General features: G+C 39.0%; 2 protein-coding genes across 2 annotated transcripts; one reads left to right on the forward strand and one right to left on the reverse strand.

Annotated features, from left to right (window-relative positions):
• Positions 1-208: 208 nt before the first annotated feature.
• On the forward strand, positions 209-4,578 carry yrdc (yrdC N(6)-threonylcarbamoyltransferase domain containing). Its single transcript, XM_007557249.2, has 6 exons — positions 209-482; positions 1,937-2,132; positions 2,275-2,389; positions 2,483-2,602; positions 2,701-2,831; positions 3,890-4,578. The coding sequence occupies exons 1-6, from the start codon at positions 311-313 to the stop codon at positions 3,957-3,959; spliced, it is 804 nt and encodes a 267-aa protein (XP_007557311.1). The 5' UTR covers positions 209-310; the 3' UTR covers positions 3,960-4,578.
• Positions 4,579-4,965: 387 nt separating this feature from the next.
• Positions 4,966-19,378, reverse strand: LOC103141560 (glycoprotein endo-alpha-1,2-mannosidase-like protein). Its single transcript, XM_007557250.2, has 4 exons — positions 17,769-19,378; positions 15,384-15,493; positions 9,439-9,515; positions 4,966-8,171 (listed from the first exon to the last, which is right to left on the reverse strand). Exons 1-4 carry the CDS (start codon positions 18,280-18,282, stop codon positions 7,535-7,537), a joined length of 1,338 nt encoding a protein of 445 aa, XP_007557312.1. The 5' UTR covers positions 18,283-19,378; the 3' UTR covers positions 4,966-7,534.
• Between the last annotated feature and the right edge of the window lie 100 nt (positions 19,379-19,478).

The raw sequence follows: 19,478 nt of genomic DNA on the forward strand, positions 1-19,478 counted from the left end.
TCTTGGCTGGGATTTAATAAGTGAATTTTAGGGTAATAAATAATTACATAGTTATCTGGCTTTAAAAAAATACTTTTATGTTCTTTTTAATTTCGTTCTTTTTGTATTGTTAAAAAATATGAACAAAATAGTGTAATAACAGAACTGACTTCTCAAGTTTGTTTCTAGTCAAATAGGCAGTTGTGCTTTTTAAAAAAAGTGACGTCATAATTTAGAGGCGTAACCCGGAAAATCTCTGTCATTGCATCAGGCGTCAACATGCTCCTGGTTGGTGGAATAACACGCTTGTGTTTCAGTTTAGCTTGATTTTATGCGTTCGTTTGGATTTGTCGCTGCTGGATTGATCAAATATAGAGGATCGCACTGTTCAGCGGTCGCTGGTCGACTCGGAACCGACATGTGTAAAGAACCGAAGACTAAACTGCTCCGCTTATACCCGCCAACCTCCAACGGGCCGACGGTTCATCAAGAGACCCAAACAGGTACCTGTGACAGCGTGTCACTCAGAACAAAAGAATATCCCAGTCAGTTTATTTAAACAGATAACTGTAGATGTAGCTAAATGGGGGAGAGTTTAACTAACACACATACTTTTGACCAAAAAACACGTTAGCTTTCTGAAAATGTTGCTAACTTTGATTTTTTTTTTCTTTTTACCTAAAGTACCCTTTTCAGTCAAACATTGCGAAGGCAAAGTGAACTAAGGATGAACTGTAGTCTCTGTCTTACCATAATCCAGGATAATGGAAATAAACTTTTTAAGAAATAACTTTGTCCTCTTTATTACGTGCAGTCTGTTGTTTCCATGTTTAGTTTGAATAATATGCCATTCTCATGACCATATTGCTACGGTTTCACGGCATCAGAATATTCACAAAAATACATATTCAGTGGTTACTTTGTTAGTTACATGTTGGTATGGTATCATCACTCTCTTGCTGTTGTGCATATATAGGCAGCACAGCTATTACAGAACACTGTGAACCCATGATTTTAGCTTTGTGACTAATATAGGGATGGAAATGGTGAGCAGAAATACTCAAATAGAATATATAATGTATGTCCTTTAAACTTTGGGTTTCAAATTGTTCCAAGAAAAATCCCCCCCGCTGTCCCCCACACACACCATTATGGTACCACCAGCATGAACCATGGACACAAGGCAGGCTGGATCTGTGGTTTCATGTTGTTTTTATGGCAAACTTTGACTATCATTTGATCATCAGAGGAGTCTATGTTTTTCCAATCAGCTGTTTAATTTTGTTGAGTCTGTGTGAATTTTACACAATGTGATCGGCTGCTGTCACCAATCTGCTTTTAGTACATTTCATTAACAGGCAGTTCAAGATGCTTTACAGGATGAAAGCATAAAACAAGAAACTTTACATTTTCTTAAACGTTGACAAATCATCATCATCGTAGAATATTGTAAGAAAAACTAAAATTAATCTACAATCAAAGGCAGCTCTGATTTGAAGAAACTTGTGGCTCCAGCAGTTTTGCAGTGTACATACCCATATATGTATGTAATTGTTTGTTTTCATCTTAATGTTATATATTTATCTTTAATATCTGTATGTTCTGAGCGTGTGAAACTGAAGTCAAATTCTCTGTGTGTGCACACTATCTTGGCCATTACACTGGTTCTGATTCCCATTCAGACCAAACTGAATGCAGCAGGGGAATGGCTATAAAAAGTGTAGGTGCAACTTGCTATAGGATAACTAATCAAAAACTGAAGGGGTGGTTCTGTATATATTTTTCAATGACAGTTAATATAATGATCCATCTTTTACTGAAGAAAAGATGGATCACTGCACCCATAAAGGCCCAAAAATGTATTTATTCATGCCAGTGAGAAGCAAAAGTAAACTTTTCACCAGAGCTGTAGATCTTGCTATTTATTAGATCTGCTTACGGTTTTGTTTCCCCTCAGATGACTCTGAAGTCCTGAGCTGCACAGTGAAGGCTCTGAAAGACGGTCACATTGTCGCCGTGCCGACAGACACCATCTACGGTCTGGCGTGTTTGGCCCAAAACTCTGAGGCTGTCAAAAAAATCTACGAAGTGAAAGAACGGAACGGACAGAAGCCGCTGGCGATCTGTGTTGGAGAAATTCAGGATATCTATCAGTGAGTGTGCTGATCTCAGTTCTGATTAGACTCTGACTTAGGAGAGTCCTTTAATTCTCTCTTTTGGACTCATGAAATCACTGCATATTCTGTTTAGTTATTAATGAAGTAGGGGACCACTGACATCTTGTTTCCTGAGCAGGTACTGTAAGGTGAAGGTGAAAGAGGGTCTTCTAGGTGATTTACTGCCTGGTCCTGTCACTCTTGTGTTTGAAAGATCTGGAAAGCTGAATACAAATCTCAATCCTTTTACTTCAGTAAGTCTCCTTCTTTACTTGGACAAGCATTTAAACAGAATCCCAAGTGATGTGTCCATGTAGGCCGTCAGCTGTTATTGTTTTGTCCCTTAGCTTGTAGGCGTTCGTATTCCTGATCATGCCTTTATGAGGCGCCTCTGCCAGATGTGTGGGGAACCACTGGCACTGACGAGTGCCAACATCAGCTCGACGACCAGCACAGTGGAAGTACATGTAAGTCTAAGAAACATGTTTTTTTTTTTCTTTCTTTTTTGTTTTTTGACGCATGTGCAGCATTTTGTAAGCTGAATATGGCTGTTTCCCTGTTAAAGGAGTTTCAGGAGCTCTGGTCAAAACTGGCTGTGGTGGTGGATGGAGGACCAATAGGAGACGAGACCCGGCAAGGGTCAACTGTGATTGATCTGTCGGTACCTGGTAAATACAGAGTCATCAGACCAGGCTGGTAAGTTTTTGTTTTTACTTCTTTTTTTTTTTTTTTTTTATAAGGTATTGTTGTTGGAAGTTTTGTTCACTACTACCACATTCTCTACTCAAAGTTTACATTTTTCTGTAGAGGGATAGGGTTGTCACATTTATTAGCACCCTTAATATTTGCTTCCTTTTACCAAGTGCCCCTTACTCCACTAACATTTAGCCCATCACAGACCTAACACATATACAGTCAGAAGTCAGGGAAGCAGAAGCGATGATCTGCAGAGATTGAATGAAGCGAAATGGTCAACTTCAATGTTGAAAGTACAATATTGACAACAGGGATAATAATAATTGTGCCATTGTTGATTACAACTTATTTATAAAAAAAAAAAATTCTGTAAATGAATATACTCAAATTATTATTATTATTATTTTTATTTATTTATTTTTTTTTTACCATTTCACCAGTGTGAGATTATGCTACTCTTGAATTTAAGGCTTTCTATGCATTTTTCCTAGGGGTACCAATAAATGTCTTGAGCAATAATTAGTAGTACTAGAAATAAGTAGGAATTCTGCTCTATTATTTTAGGTAATAGCTGCAGTGATAATTTCTGGATTTCCAAACACATCACCCTTTCTTCAGATTAATTCAGATTGATAGAGTGTGATCTAATGCTCTAAAACAGGTGTTTAAAGTTTTAAACTAAGCAAACTGGCTTCAGATGTGTGGATTTTACAGAGGAGCTCATATCATTTTCTCATAGAAATTCACTACGACATTGTTACAATGTACTCAGTAAAAACCTGCTGCAAATATGAATTTTAATTAAAGTTAAGGACATACTTTAATCAGCTGTTTGACATTAATTAGTCTGATAAAACACAACCTCAGCTTACTACAGGCTCCCCACAAATGCCTGCCAGCTTGGATTAAATACCGCAGAGTCAGCTCGTCACATTGTGTTTATTTTTGCCTCTCTGACTCTGAGCTCCGTCGCCGTGCCCCTCTCCTAAAACCTCCCACGCTCCCTCTGAAGTGGACTTGGTGTGTTAAATGACAAATGACCCTAATTCTGTTTTCAGTGCCCTTTCTGCCACGCTTGACGTGTTGGAGCACAAATACGGACTGTCAGAGAACTCAAAGGAGGAATGACCTTTAGACCCTACGCACTCCAAACGCACGCTAAGACGCACAACCGGTTCTGACCCGAAGAAACTCAGGAAAGTAAGAATATGAGAGCTGGACATTCCCATGGAAAACAACAAATGTAGGAAAAACCTGAGTCTGTCATCGCAGATGGAGGCTCTCTTCTCAAACTGAGAGTTGCTTTTTCTTTTTGCATTTTATTTTTTTGTTTGTTTTTTGCTTAACCACTGATCATGATGTGGTGTAGAGGTTCAACATGTCTCGGTTTAGTTTATTCAGGAATTCAATAAATTAAGTAAGCTGAATCTTCTGTAATATTTTTTTCCTTAAATCTCTTCATGTTATGAAAGTTTTTACTGTGTGCCTAAATTATCCTTTGTAGCACAGTGAAAGGATTAGACTTCAATAAGTTGTGTTTCATTGTCACTCAGCCACAGATATTTTACACCTGACAGATTCAAATTCGCTCTGTTGTTATTAATTTTAATCATCTATTAGATGCTGTTCCAATTTCTCTTTTTCCATTTATCTACTTTCATCCTATATTGGACCTGGGTTTTTTTTTTTTATCATAATTTCATAATCTGTTTAATACATTATGATAATAAAAGTATTTTTTTAACTTTTAACTGTGTATTAAAAACTTTGTACGCCTTTAAAATTATTTTTGCGAACATTTTAAAGATCAAGTACGTATTTCTCCACCAATGTTCATGGACAATAAAATCACATGACGTATGAATTTCCACTGCAGGGTTTCACAAAAAAAAAAATAATTATTCCAGCGTTGTTTACATTTTTGTTAACATCAAACGAAACAAGCAGGATTATTAATTTTGATTTCCGAAAGGTTAAAGTATTTTGTGGCAAAGTTAAACTCCTACCACAGACGGTGAGCCTGACGTGAACAGTGATGACTATGATCGTCTTTCTAACTTTTAATTGTTATAAATTTGTTCATATTCCAGTTCTGAATTTTCCATCTAATTACTTTTTGTGCATATATTTATTTATAATTTTTTTTTAATTTTGCTTGAATGTAGTCGTAGTTCATACCAGCTTAACCAACCTAAAGCTTAAATTAAAACATGACACGTAACTATACCATGTTCTTCAAGCAATCACCTGATATCTTTGGATACTTTGTGTGAGTGACATAACACAAAAATTCAGCTACTGTTGTTCTGTTGTTTTAAAGTATCCGTGTTCATCCTGGTATTTAATGAGATCGTTCCTGTTATAAAATGTTTGAGAGCCAATAATTTGCTGTATGCCAAGTATTTGCCAATTATCTTTTTATTGATGACTAATAAATTGCTTGAAAATCAGTATTTAGAAATTGACTATTTCAGAAGTTGACGGTAATGTGGTCAACGTGTTGAGAGGAATTTTATTCCAGAGGGATTTTTAGGACAGAGTTTAGTGTCTCAACCGTAAACAGCCAATCCTTCTGGAGTGTATGAGTTAAAAACATGTAAACTAAAAGTATGAAAGACCTTTAGACAACATGATGGTACATTACACATGATTAGTTTAAAAGTTCACAAGAAGGTGTTACATAGAACATCAGTTGTAGATGCTCTCCTTGTGGAAATCAGTCAACAATACACTAAAAAGCCAAACTAAAGTTAACCCAAACAGCTGATTCAGAAAGATTCACTTTAACACATAACAAAGTCCTTTTTTTTTTCATTTGCAACAAAACCTTTAACACTGATAAGCTACTAAATCTCCTTTTGCTAAGTAAAAGGCACTGTTGGTGTTGTGCATCTTTTTCTTTTCTTGAATAGAAGATAAAAAATATTTCTAGACGTTTTGGTGAAATCACACCTTAACTGAGCTTTACTTACCTGAGGAACAATTAAATTACCCTTTGTGATGAATGAAGTGTTTTTGAATTTGAATTTGAATTGAACTGATGACGATATTCTTGTGTTATGTCACCTCCCATCCAGGTTGATTAATGTCACTGTCTGCATTCAGCAGGAAATGCTGATCAATTCACGTGGAAAAGAAAGCCATCAGGTAAATGCAGGGCAGCAGGTCCCTCTGCTAGCAGAAGAATAAAAACCAGAAGTGATGTGGTATCGAGGCGAATTACCTCTCAGTCGTCATACATGAGTGGTGAATAGATTTGTATGTTGGGCCTGTCTTTGACTTGCTACCAGTGCATTGTATTTCTTTTACTGTCATGGCAGAGATGATCTGCAATAATTAAAACATTTCTTTCATACATGCACACTAATATTAGAAAAACGTTTTTAGTAGCCATCGACATTCTCTTGGCATAACTGTGGTGGAGTGTTTCACCACTTTTCTTGGCAGAATTAGAGTTTATTTAATGTGATTGGTTTCCTGGCACAAAGTCAACACATCGTTTTTTTTAACAACACTGAGGTCCTTGTTGAAATGGCTACTGCCTGATCTTAACGTCAGCCTGCTTTGTGCCTTCCAATACAGGTTTTTAAGTGTGTTCAGGATCATTTACCCTGTTGGGATACCACATTATGTCCAAGTTTCAATCTTCTGTTAAACTGAGGTGAAATTCAAGAATTTGAAAGAAGTCCTTCTCTTTCATTTTTCTATGCGTCTCTGGAAGTAAAACCCACACCATGATGATGTCACCCCTCAACACTTTGTACAGTGTTCAAATGTTGGCCATTAGCCTCATACTGACTCATGTGAGCCAGAAATTCTATCACGTGTTTGATAAAATATGAATAATTTGTATTGTACTCGACATTCTCAATTTAAAGAAGATTTCTATTTATCAGTGAAAATCTCCTAAAACTTTTTTTTTAATGCCAATCTACTTTAATCAACTGTGCTGTCCGGCCCAATTTGTACCATTCTTCAGTCGCGGTTCAGAGCAGCACATAATTTTTCAGGCCACACTTTGTGCTCACTTAGGCTAGGCTCAAAAGCCAGATCAGTGTCAGGAAACCAACCAATTTAAATAATTTCTGCCACAGGTTAAGTGACCTTCCTGATGCCTACTTGAAGCACATAATGGAGATGCTATGGGATAATATCTGTCACTATGTATTTGATCCTTTGCGGATTGACATAAACCAAAGCTTGTGAATCTCATTCTTGTTTTTTTTTTGTTTGTTTTGTTTTGTTTAATTTATTGATGTTTTATGTTGTATGGTTATTCCACATAAAGGCTAAGAATGCACTTAGTTTTAAGTTTTCACCAGTTTAATATATAAGTGTGATTTGTTTTCTATTTTATTTTGTAGTAAATGTTCAACTCCACACCTTAGTCTAAGAGAAGTGATACAAATCAAGTCATGCAGAAACAAAAAAAATAATCTCAGCCAACTAATTTAAAATCCTTTTAGTGACGAAGAGAAGAACTGTATACTGTACAGATAGACTTCACATTTTGTTTTTGGTTAAGAGGCGTGGGAACAAATCAGACAGGCCCATTTCAGAGTCCTGGACTATTAAGTATTCAGCAAAAAATTTCTCACAGTGTTTTCCCAAAAGACCCGGAACACCGTGTCATAGTCGGAAAAAAGAGCATTTGTTGCCACTTTGATCACTCTGATACTGTGGAGCTTTATTCTGTTTAAAGCTCACATCAGCCACTGCTGCTTCTCTTTATTGAACTGCTCGGCCCAGCGGCGGGTCAGTTCCAGATAATGTTCAGGTCCGTGCGGCTGATAGTCCAAGTACACACGGGTCACGGTTTTCTTAGGCATGGCCCTCTCTATCTGCGTCCCTTCGTGCCATTCGTTAAAAGACGTGATGGTGACGATCTCCGGCCTCACGTTGAGTGCCGCCTGCAGAGCCGTCTCGTAGTAGCGGCCGTTCACCCTGTTGCGAGTGTTGTGGTTGTTCCACGGTCGGATGCTGGTGTCGATGTAACCGGGTCCGACGCTGGGGATGAAAAGGAGGTTGTTCCCGTCACAGAAGGCCTTAATGGCCTTCCAGTTCTGGTGGGAGGAGCCGAAGGAGAAGCCATTGGAGGCGAAGTAAGTGTACATGCCGTCAAAGCCACCTGCCAGAATGTCATGCTTGTGACGCTCCTCAACAATCAGAGCGATGAACATGGAGTCATATGGGGAGCCGCGCACACTGTGGGAGCCGGTGGGAGTCAAAAATTCAGACCAGGACTCTGGTGGAGTCAGATAGGAGTCATAGATGTAGAAGAGAGGAAGACTCTTCCCTGTGCTGGAGGTGAACTTGTAGAAGGCCCCATGATCACCGTACCTTCAGAGACGAGGATGTGAAAAAAACCCATCAGCGAGGCAATTTATTTCAGTAATTTAATTCAAAAAGTCAAACATTACACACAAAGTGATACATTTCAAGCGTTTCTGTTGCAGTTTACAGCGACTAAAAGCCCTATGGTCAGTTAGAATATTACATAGGATTACAAATGATTTTTCTAAATACAGAATTGTCAGCCTACTGTAAAATACGTCGATGTTTTTACTGCACACTCAATGCCAAGTCTGCGCTCTGTTTGCATGAATTACTGCAACAGTGTGGTAAGTCATCAAACTGGCTGTGCTGAGGTTTATTTAATAGTAACCTTCAGTTCGTCAGCATTGTTGGCTCTGCTGTCTCTCATCTTCCTGTTGAATACTCCATTCTCTGTGGATTTTGGGTAAAGTCATTTTGTGGGCAAATCAAGCAAGATTATGGCCATTTAACTAGATATTGGTACATATGGCATTGTGGAAAGGTGCAAAATCCTTTTGCCCATGTATTGATTTCATCTGTTTGAGGTGCTTCTTGAAGCACGTGGAACACGCTTTGTGATTCTCCACAATTTTTGAAAGGGTTTTCCTTCACCCTCCTCGAAATGCTTTGATTATCCCTCTTTCATGTGCACCTCATCTTTTTCTCACACCTTCTGCTTCCACTCAACTTTCCTACAGTTTGCTTACGTACAGAATTCTGTGAATTGCTAACTTCTTCAGCAATTATCTTTTGAGGCTTGAAGTCAATAAATATCTGCTGAGCAACTTTTCATCAGTTGTCTTCCTCGTGCTGATAAAATGTGGTGAATCTTTGGCTTGCTTTTACTTTAATGCAAAGAGCTATATTGCCAGTTGATAAAAATGTCTGGGGTCATTTGAAACATTAATGTTCGCCATCAATGACAGATTAGTAAAGATTACTTTACAGTTTATTTGCCAGCAAATGAAAGGTGTACATGTTTTACCTGACACATCCTCACCAACCTTGATAAAATATGTAAGAGTTTGGTTTAAGTTGGAGGCTTTGAATTAAGTGTGTATTTCATGCATACTTTTCTTTATGCCCTCTTTGATACTAAAAGATTGAAAAGAAAACTGCTTTCATATCAAGAACCCATTTATAAGTCATGAACCTGGCCTTATATAATCTAGAAAAGCAACCTAAAAGTCTTTCTATGTTTTGACCCTTGTTCCCTCAGCTATGCATGCAAACCTAATGGATTTCTGTTTGAGTTGGGTCAGTGATGAAGCGCAGCCAGACAAGCGCCTACCTGTCAATTATGTACTTGATGTTGTCGTGCAAAGTCTGGTCATTTCTTCCTCTGTAGGGTTGGATCTGAAATGCGACCTGAAAAAAAAAAAACACACACACACAAGAGAATACATATTGCGTTTTAACTCGTATCACAGTTCAAACTTTTGTCAATATCTAAGTGATCCTCCCTGAGCTGATAGCTAACCTTTTTGAGCATAGGGCTAAAAGCAATGTATTACTGCGGTCAAGCAGAAATAACACAGTAAAAGGCTTTTAAAGTCAAATTTTATTGTATGTAATCAGACTTAGAAATCCTTTTACCACTGCTTATTCTTCAAAACAAAGTTACAATTTTGCCCCAAGTTAGAAGAAGCATAAAGAACATTCGCTTCATGTTGCCTTGTAGCATATCATAGCATTTTTGTGACAATGATTCCAAAAAGAAAATAACTATTAACTGAACTCCTGTGCTTTCATGTCAAATTCCCCAACAATGTATAATATTTATTTTTATCCTGGGCAGAACCCCCCTGTGGAAGCCTCTGAGACACTCCAGTGTTTTAAGAGAAACATCAATTTTCAGTTGACGGCAAAGTAAAAAGCTGCAAAATTACAAGAGAACCGAAATGGCGTGTACACAAAAGGTGCTAAAGCTGAATATTTTAAAAGGAGTGAAAACTCAGTGAGTTTGATGATGCATAATTCAGATTGAAACACCACTTTAAAAGCAGTGAAAACCCACAGAGAACAATGCGAGGAGAAAAATGGCCTTTTAAAATGACAGCAGTGACTAAAGGGATGCCATGAAGGGACCTCAGTGAGGAAGCCGGGCTCAGCCTTAAGCACCGTGGAGCGTGTTGTACATCATCGTTGTTATATCAGATGTAATCTTTGCTGGATTTTGAAGCACATCACTGTTGTTTGGCACAGTGGGAGTCTGTGTTACAGATATGGAGCGCTTCTGGAAACCACTGTCAACATGACATTCATCATAAGTCTACTAAGAAGCTAAGCGGATGTTTGCACAGTGCCTTACAAAAGTACCTTTCACACAAAAGCCAGTTTCGAAGCCGCTTTACAAAGACAAAAAAATATGGAAGGTGTGATGCTTATTTACATTCAGTCTATTTACTCTGACACCCCTAAAGAAAACCCAGTCACTTAATTTGTAGAGTCCACCTGTATTCCACTTAGTCCCAGTATAGATCCAACTGTGAAGAAATATAAGGCATGGTTCGTTTTAAAACACACAAAAGCATCTCATCTAAAAAAGGAAATCATTTGGGCCAACTTGTCAAGACATGGCCGTATTGTGGAAAAAAAAAAAGAAGCAGAATTTGACATAAAGCTAACACTTTCCAGTAAAAAAAATAATAATAATATTAACACAGATAATCAAACATAGCGTAATGGTCCGAGTCCTCATTGCTTCTTTTGAACCTGATATATTTGTGGTCATTATTGGAGCCATGAATTCTGTTAATCCTGAAGGACAATGTCTAGCCATTACTTTGTGACCTTAATCTCAAGTGTATTTAGGTCATGTAGCAAAGCAATGATCCAAAGCACACCAGCAAGTTCCGTCTGAGTGAATCTAAAGGGAACAAACCAAAGGTTGCCTTGAAAAAGTCTGGATGAGATGGGTCAGAATACCCCATAGCCATGTAGAAGACTCGTTGCCAGTTATCCTGCATGCTTGATAGCAGTTTGTTGCTTTCAGGGGCAAATTACTATTTTCAAACTGGGCCAGCTTTGTTTTGATAGCCTTTTTCCTCTTAATGAAAAAGTCATCATTTAAATACTGCATTACTGTCCATGCTTAACTATTAATATTTGTTTGTTGACCTGACTCGTGTTCGTTTGACACAACAAGAGAAATCTGCAAGATATTTGCTTCCATAGAAATGTTAACTTACAGAGAGCGTTCAGCCCGCATTAATTAGAGAAGCAGCCAAGAGCACTGGAGTAAAGCTGGAGGAACTGCACTGAACTGAGAATATTGTTCTTCAAAGTATTGACTTATGGAGGAAAATGTACAGAACCAAAATGCGCGTCCGAGTTTTCAGACATTTACACTTTGTGTCGGAATATCATATAAAATACGAAACATAGAAATGATATGAAATTTGCTGTTGTACTGTGACAAAAATGGCGTGTCAGTACTTTTGTAGACCCTATGAATGGTCTGTCAGGATTCTGTGGAAGGCTTTATGGGCGACAAAACTGTTGCTTTGATTTCGTTGTAACTGTAGACCTTAGGACGTATAAATCATAGCTTTGAATCTAAGTTTATGAAGCCATAACTTTCTGGACTTTGTGAGCCTTTCGTGTGAACCTCTTCTGAGAAGCTGAGGATATAAAGCCACATGATTATCACCCAAAGGGGAGACACAAATCTGTTTCTCTGCAGCTCAGAGTAGACCCGCCACAGTACTAATTTCCCCAAATACTGCCCAATAAATCTCCTGTAAATTTTAAGTAAATGAGTTCAAGCATTATTATACTTCATAAACACTGACAGCACGACCCTGGAACAACGACAGCCTGATTTATGCTGAGCAGGGAGGAATTTAATGCCATCTCATGCAGAGAGCACAAAGGGAGGGATTAGGACAAACACAAACACAAAGCTCCAGATCTTTGCAATAATTAGATGAATTTCAACTACGCTTAGGACATTTCTGTAATTGAGAGTGCCACTTTCTTTTGTGGTCACACCCCGTGGACAGACAACAACCACAAAGGGTCACACAAGAAAAAAAAATGCTGTCATCCAGAGATAGAAATAAAACAGTCTGTCTGATCACAGAGCACCCATGGGCCGTATTCCCCTGTGCACTTGACATGGCCTACTTACGAGACAGAACTTTTCCAGCCCCTCAGGGTGCAGATTGTTCAGAGGCACAAACTGACTCATGGGACCTTTGATGCTCACTTCCCCTCTGCTCGTTTCCTCCCCGCACCCAGCTCCCAGGACACCCCACCACCGCAAACCCTGTCCCCACCAAACCACCCCCATGCACTCCCTTGGGCAGAGGGACTATTTCGGCACCGGTTCAAGCTGAGGTCGAGAATCAGCAGCGGCGGCGGCGGTTGTGCTTTTGAGCTTTCCAACTCTGCTGTGCACAACACGCAAGCTGTGTGTGGGAGCTGCCGAAAATACCTTTCACCTTATATAATGAAAACTCCATTGGTTTCTTTTGTAACATTACCTAAAGATATGTGAAGGTTTTTTTTTTTCTTTTTAGGTGTGTAGTGTGGGATTGCTGGAATGATTGATGTCGGGTGTACAGAAGTTTTTCTTTTTCTTTTTTTTCCAGCAAGATTTTCTTACAAGCCAGAGAGCAATGCAAAGTTGTCCCTTCAAGTCATCAGTGCCCGGCCATTTGTCGATATTTAGTTTCAAATAGAAGTTTACATCCACTCATCATTTGCATTAATATCCTATCCTAAGATTTATTTTAGATGTTCTTCTGGAAGGTGGAATGAATATACATGATTTTTTTTTTTAAAGTATTAGGTGCATATGTTTTAATTTATCTTTGGATTTGATTTTCTCTGCTCTATAAATCAAAACATTCATCCTGAAACTTATGACTCTGGTGTGAGTTAGTGCTCTAACTCACACCGAAGTGTTGCATTTGTCCTCCTCACTTGTCTTGTCTTTTTTTTTTTTTCTTTGAGCCCAGAAAAAAAGGTTCAGTCCAGCATTCTGCACTTTGCACTCTGAAAATCTAAGACTGCACAAAAGGAAGCAGTCCTAAAATAAATGTTGCTCTCTGCAGAAAGAGTGAAAGAAGCTTGGTAGGAGGATGCTTAGAAAAACTGCACTAAGATTTTTTATTTTTTATTTTTATTCACAGGCTCGGGAGAAGAAATCTCCTAATTCAATAAGATGCTGACATGTTGAAGAATGAAAATGCTTTGTAGCATGTCACTTACTGTTTTCCACATGCATTCAGTGAAAATGCCACACTGACCAGAGCAGAGCCGACAGCAAACCGTGGTGATAAACCCTATCTGTTAGCTTTGTTCCTGACAGCATTATGTGTGAAACCCTCACAAGCCCACTGTTGCATGTCTATTCTGGTAGTTCTTGTCTTGTCTCTCCGGAGATACTTTATTTATTTGCCTCCAGCCAGATAACTGAAGACATAAATGTGATATAAAATCTGACAGTCTAGCCTGAGCCCATTGCTTCTCTCTAGAGCTCTTTATAGAGAGGACTCTTATCTGTGCTGGATAAGACATGAACACTCTTTCAGGGTGTTCATGTAAGGACGTGAACTCTGTCATTTTCATGGATTGCATCACCGTCATGCATCTTCATAATCACGTCACCATGTTGTAAAACTATTTGTTTTTTGATATTCAAGTAGTAAAGATTTTTTTCATGACAAGACTATTTTGACAGTGGTCTAAAAGGGATACATTTGCAATCAAAGATCATCACATTAAGGAAGTCTGCAAATGCACACTTCCTTGCAAAGTGTCTGTACCTTTTTATATCACATCCTGCAATGTTTAAACTATAGGCTTTGTTAGATTTTTTTTTATATTACAACAGCACAGTCTCTCTTTTCCCTCCATGAATCTGCTCTCAAAGATTTCCTTACATTAACTTTGTACCCCTACACATCAATGTTTATCTGTGAATATTCAATACTCTAACCAAAAGCAGGCAGCTAAAATAGAGCAGGACTATTTCATTTTTTTCTGACATCTGAAAATAAAGGTGGTAATGTTTGATTGTGCCTATGTGTCTTTCTATTTAGTCCACGTAAAGGTCTTGTTTCAACTTTATTTTTCTGGATACATGAGCCAAATAGCTGGATGACATAAAAAAATGTCATAAAAACAACATCTTTATGTGTAAGTTCAGGAGGGAGGACATCAGAGTAAAACAGCTCCAGCCTTTCAGGAATCGTTGACGTCTAATAATGTTCTTAGCGTCACTTTGAAGTACGAGAAACTCTTTCCTGCATCAATTTGAATATGGCATTTCAAATCTTATGTAAGAATTTCTTTGCGATTGAAAACAACTCCCACCCTCATTTTCACAGCTCTACCAACTGGAGTTTATCACCTACAGCTCCACTCAGATACAGTTTGCAGCTGTTCACAGGTTGCTAATGGTTCATAAACCTGGTTTCCAATTATGAGTCTTCACATTTGGCGTACTGCGTGTGGGAACAAATACATTAGTTTATTTGTCAGAGACAGTGCGCATTATTAACGAGTACAGTATTTTAAAATGACAGGAAGGTAGGAGTGACATGCTTTCATCTATGTCCATATCAATTACTAATATAAAAATAAAGTGCAATAATTAGAAACATACTTTAAAAGTTCATTTGTTTGCTTTTATTTTTTCCTCCTGTTCTTGTGCTAACAAACTGATGAAGTGAAGGAGAAGGAAAAGCAGTTATATGACTACCATTTTAATATTTGATCAAGTCCAGCAAAACATTATCTTGTACATTATATATTATCTGAACCAGTGCTTCATTGTTCTTACTACCAGTGTAGTTTTTCTAGAAACTAATTAGTTTTATCTTTAAAAATGACATTTTTGCATCAGCGTTACCATATTTTCTAACAGATTTGGGGTTCATCGTTTCTGTGTCAGAGGTAAAGAGCAAATTAAAACGTGAACAGAAGCAGAAATAGGCTTATTTTTGCTGTTCAGTAGGGATCCGCATGGCTAAAGGTTAAGCATGATGGAAAACCTTTAGCTGCATTAATGATGAAATATGACCTTGTCCACCAGCAGGTGTCGACTTTAAATAGCACAGTCAATAGAGAAATTAAACCTTCACTCTTGCAATAACAAATATGATATACACTGTGAAAAATATAGAAGAATGCCATGTTTTACAGCACATTGCTCCTCTCAGAGCTTTTCTTCCACCAGTTTTCAGCACTTTTTCCGCTCTCACAAAATGTGCTGATGCACTTTACCTTCAGGCTGTGTCTGTATGCAGCATCCAGCACAGCTGGCACCAAATCCTCAGCGGGTTCCCCGTTGTCGTCAGCGAGGCCGGGAGGATACCAAGACAGCACCAGAACCCCTGGAAACACGGAGATGATTCAGGCTGGAAATCTGTCTCTGCTTCCGTCTTCATATTTTCATCCTGCTCATCAAGTAGTCATGGTATTTATATTTACTCATCTGCGTTTCTCATCTAAGCCTGTCATGTCGCGTTTAGGAGGAAATCTCTCAGCACACTTAGGCGCTTTGACAGCTCATGCATTTAAAAGCAGAAAGCAGAAACCTCCATTGATGCTGGCAGAAAAAGGGACTTAGCAGAGCCTTGCAAAAGTATTCATCGCTCTTCAAATTTTCCAGATTTTTTTTCCATGTACAGCCATATCACACTCATATTCGATGACTTAAAATATTACTGAAAAGATCCTTTATGTTCCTTTGCTTCATTCACTCAGTGAAACACATTAATTAAACAGATCAGATCAAGAAGAATAGAAATCAGAGAGAAGCAGCAAAGAGGCTGAATGGTAACTCTGGAGGAGCTGCAGAGAACCTCAGCTCAGGTTGGAGAATCTTGCTGAGCAACTATTAGTCATGAAAAAATATATATGGAAGAAAACCATAGTCAAAAGAGAAAGTATTCTTAATCATTTTAGAAAAAACACAACAATGCACATCAATCTGCAAAAAAAGGCGGCAAAAAAAGAAAAGTTTTGTGTCACTATGGCCTATAAATGCCCCAATACAATACAAATTGAAGTTCTAATATGAAAAATGGAAGGTACTTTATAGCTACTACATTGGTCACTGGCATCAAACAGGAACTGGCACATGAGGCATTCAAATAAAAAATCCATTAAAATTATTACAGTACAACACTCTCTCATATGTATGTGTATAAACAATGTGGCTATTTCTATTCATTTTCACTGTCGACATTGATGTGGCAGAATATCATTTATCAGCTCAAGCGGAAGTGTTAATAGTTTGACTTGTTATGTTTCTAATTAATTGGGCTGTTTTAACTAAGCATTAGCAGCCAGCCCTCCACTGGTCCATCTGTTAAAGTGATGAGCTTTCAGAGGATTGCATGGCGGGCTCATCAGTCCGGATGGTGTACAATAACCCAGTGAGCTGCGGGACAGAAACATCGGGGCCTGTCACGTGTCGTCTAACACACGAGTCTGTTACTTGACACCCTGCAGCAGACCTCAGATGTCTTTTAGAGTCGCAGGAGCTTTTGGAAAGGCAACAGCATGTACGCATTTATAATTTATGACACTTTTCAAGAAGTACTTGAAGTTCACAACACTGGAGACACTGGATCTGGCTGATAATTTAATACTTTGTATCATTTTACTGCTGATGGAGTCTTTTTATTTTACTTTTTCAAGCAAGGCTGTTTACAGTGCCTTGTAAAAACATGCAGGGTTTGGACTTCACATTTTGGCTCTGTGCAACCACAAACTTCAAGACGTTTTACTGGGATTTATTGTGACAGACAAAAATACACAATGTTGTGATGTTGAAAAAAATGATCCAAGTGTTTTTCTTTGTGTTTAGAGCTTCATATCTTTTAGTGTTTGCCTGGACAATCTCATTGCATCTCTGGTTGTTAGTTTAAAATGGTTCCCCTGTTTGAAGATGAATTTCTGCCTTATCATTTTTGAAGTCTCTAACAGGTTGTCTTCAGAATATCCCTGTTTTTTTTTGTTTTTTTTTTGTTTTGTCTTCTCACCAACTCTGACCTGCTTTGCTCTGCTGAAGAAAAGCCTCCTACCACCTTGCTGGAGTCAAACTGTTATGAGATTTCAAAAGGATGATGAGACTTGGTCTTATCTGATTGGATCAGAGGAAAAAAAACGGAGCTGCAGCATTTTGTTCCAGCTGTGAGCGATTTGAGATTTTCAAAGTTTGGCCATTAGTTTTATAACCAAACCCTCATTTATATCTGACCTTTCTGGTCTCTTTTATGTTCCTTGTAATCATATTGACTCCTTAATGTTCTCTACCAAACCTCTGACGTCTTTATAGAATCTGAAGTCTGTATCTATTTATGATGATAACTACTCACAGATACATCCAATTTACTGTCAGGTATGTCTAAAAAATAAAATCCCAATAAAATACACTGATGTTTTTGGATTGTAACATGGCGAAAATAGTGAAGCAGTAAAGACATGTGAACACTTTTGCTCTTTATTGTAAATCCATGAGAGCAATAAGCGCAGGAACAGATCGACTGAGAGTTTGCGGAGCTGTCCGGTCTGTTTGTGGTGCTGAAACTGTTCAGCGTTCTATCAGATTTGTAAAGAGAAACTCCAAAACAAACCAGGGAGCATCACGGAGCTGCATACCTGCCGCGGAGGCTCCGATCTGCTCCATGTGGGACTCCAACACGTCCGGATCCCGGGAGCTGTACGAATTCAGCTCCGGGTAGAAACTGGAGGCGATGTCCTCGGGCGGCATGTGTTTTCCTCTCGGGTAGCTTGATGCGACCTTGGGGTCCCAGTGGGGGACCAGGATGTGGTCCCAGTGGATGTATTTCCCGTCCATATGAGGGCTGCCGTACCAAGTGTAGTAAAAGATGTGAACATCGTAGAATATTGTCCCCTCTGGACCGGAGTTGGACAGAACCGCTTTTGTGTTTCCCCCTTGCGGGCGGGCTTGGACTGGGGACGCGGTGGCTTCCCGGGACATCCTCCCTCCTAAGATCGGCAGGAGCTCCAAGCCAGGAGCCAGATCCGAGAATCCGTCAGTAGGCTTCAGGGTCCTCAGTCCCATCAGAGATCCGAAAATGAAGAGGGTGAAAAGAAACAGGGCAACGCAAGCCTTCCTCCGCAGCCGTGCCATCGTCGGTAAGGGTTGCATGGGATGAAAACGGCGCGAATAAACCAGTTTCCAGATGAAGCACAACTAAGATTCTGCAAACAACTCTCTGTGAGTGTCCCGACAGGATTTCAGCTGAACTATGCATGGCTGCGGTCCGATCGCAGCAGACAGCCTGGCGCATTTGTTTGGGAGGTATTTAACTTTATTTTGCTCCCCTCGTCTCTCATTTTGCTAATCTGCATCAGAAACGTAAGAATAATAACAAGAAGACTAAATCGACCTTCAAAAACAGACAGCGCTCATGCTTCCTCTGGCTCTGAGCGCCAGCAGCAGCGGTTCGGTTCGCCTAACATCCAACACATGACCGGTGTCCCACAGCAGCAGTGATGCTCCACAGTGTCGGCGTTTGAAAGCCTCTGTGGTTGGCTGCTTTTTGTTTACAGTTTCTATTTTGGACGCCAAAGGGGCGGGGCCTGGCTCGTCATACTTTTTTTAGCCTGAGTCTCCTACATGCCGAACACCCAGGACATCGCATCAGCATTCAAAGACGAGAAGGAAACAAAACAGGAGAGCATAAAGGTTTAAAAGTATATGTAGTTGTTGGCAAAAGTGGATTTTTGTGTCACACTTTTTTTTTTCTTCGTAAAATTAAATAAGTTTTACAGTGTTAAAACTTTAGGCATTTCCTCATACTGTCATCTAGTGGTCATTTCATGGAACAGACGCCCCAGTACCTTATTAGGGTACCCCGTGTACCACTTTAGGGTACTGGGGGTACCCTAACGTGTTTAAATGTATTAGTCATTGTTATAAAAAAATAATAATAATAAGCAGAGATGGAATATGCTTATTTAAGTCATATGCAAATTAGCAGCTCGGTAGCATTTTAAAAGAAGCCTTTTTCCTCATCTTTTCATTGGATAATCACCTAAACTGTGAAAGTAATATTACAATATTGTCATGATAATTATGGTAGATGTGTGATGGAGAATGGATAATGTAAAGATGATATTTGTTTTTGTATTCTGCTGGGATATTTGGTGATTGAAAGTAGTTGGAAGGATCCCAAAATGAATGTAATTTAGGGCGCATTCAGTAATGGACTGGATCTATTTTGTGTGTGTGTGTGTGTGTGTGTGTGTGTATGTGTGCGTGTGCGTGTTTGTGTGTGTGGGGGGGGTGTGTGTGCGTGTGTGTGTGTGTGTGTGTGTGTGTGTGTGTGTGTGTGTGTGTGT

This window comes from Poecilia formosa, unplaced genomic scaffold, assembly GCF_000485575.1.
Source record: "Poecilia formosa unplaced genomic scaffold, Poecilia_formosa-5.1.2 Scaffold86, whole genome shotgun sequence".
Taxonomy (NCBI): domain Eukaryota; kingdom Metazoa; phylum Chordata; class Actinopteri; order Cyprinodontiformes; family Poeciliidae; genus Poecilia; species Poecilia formosa.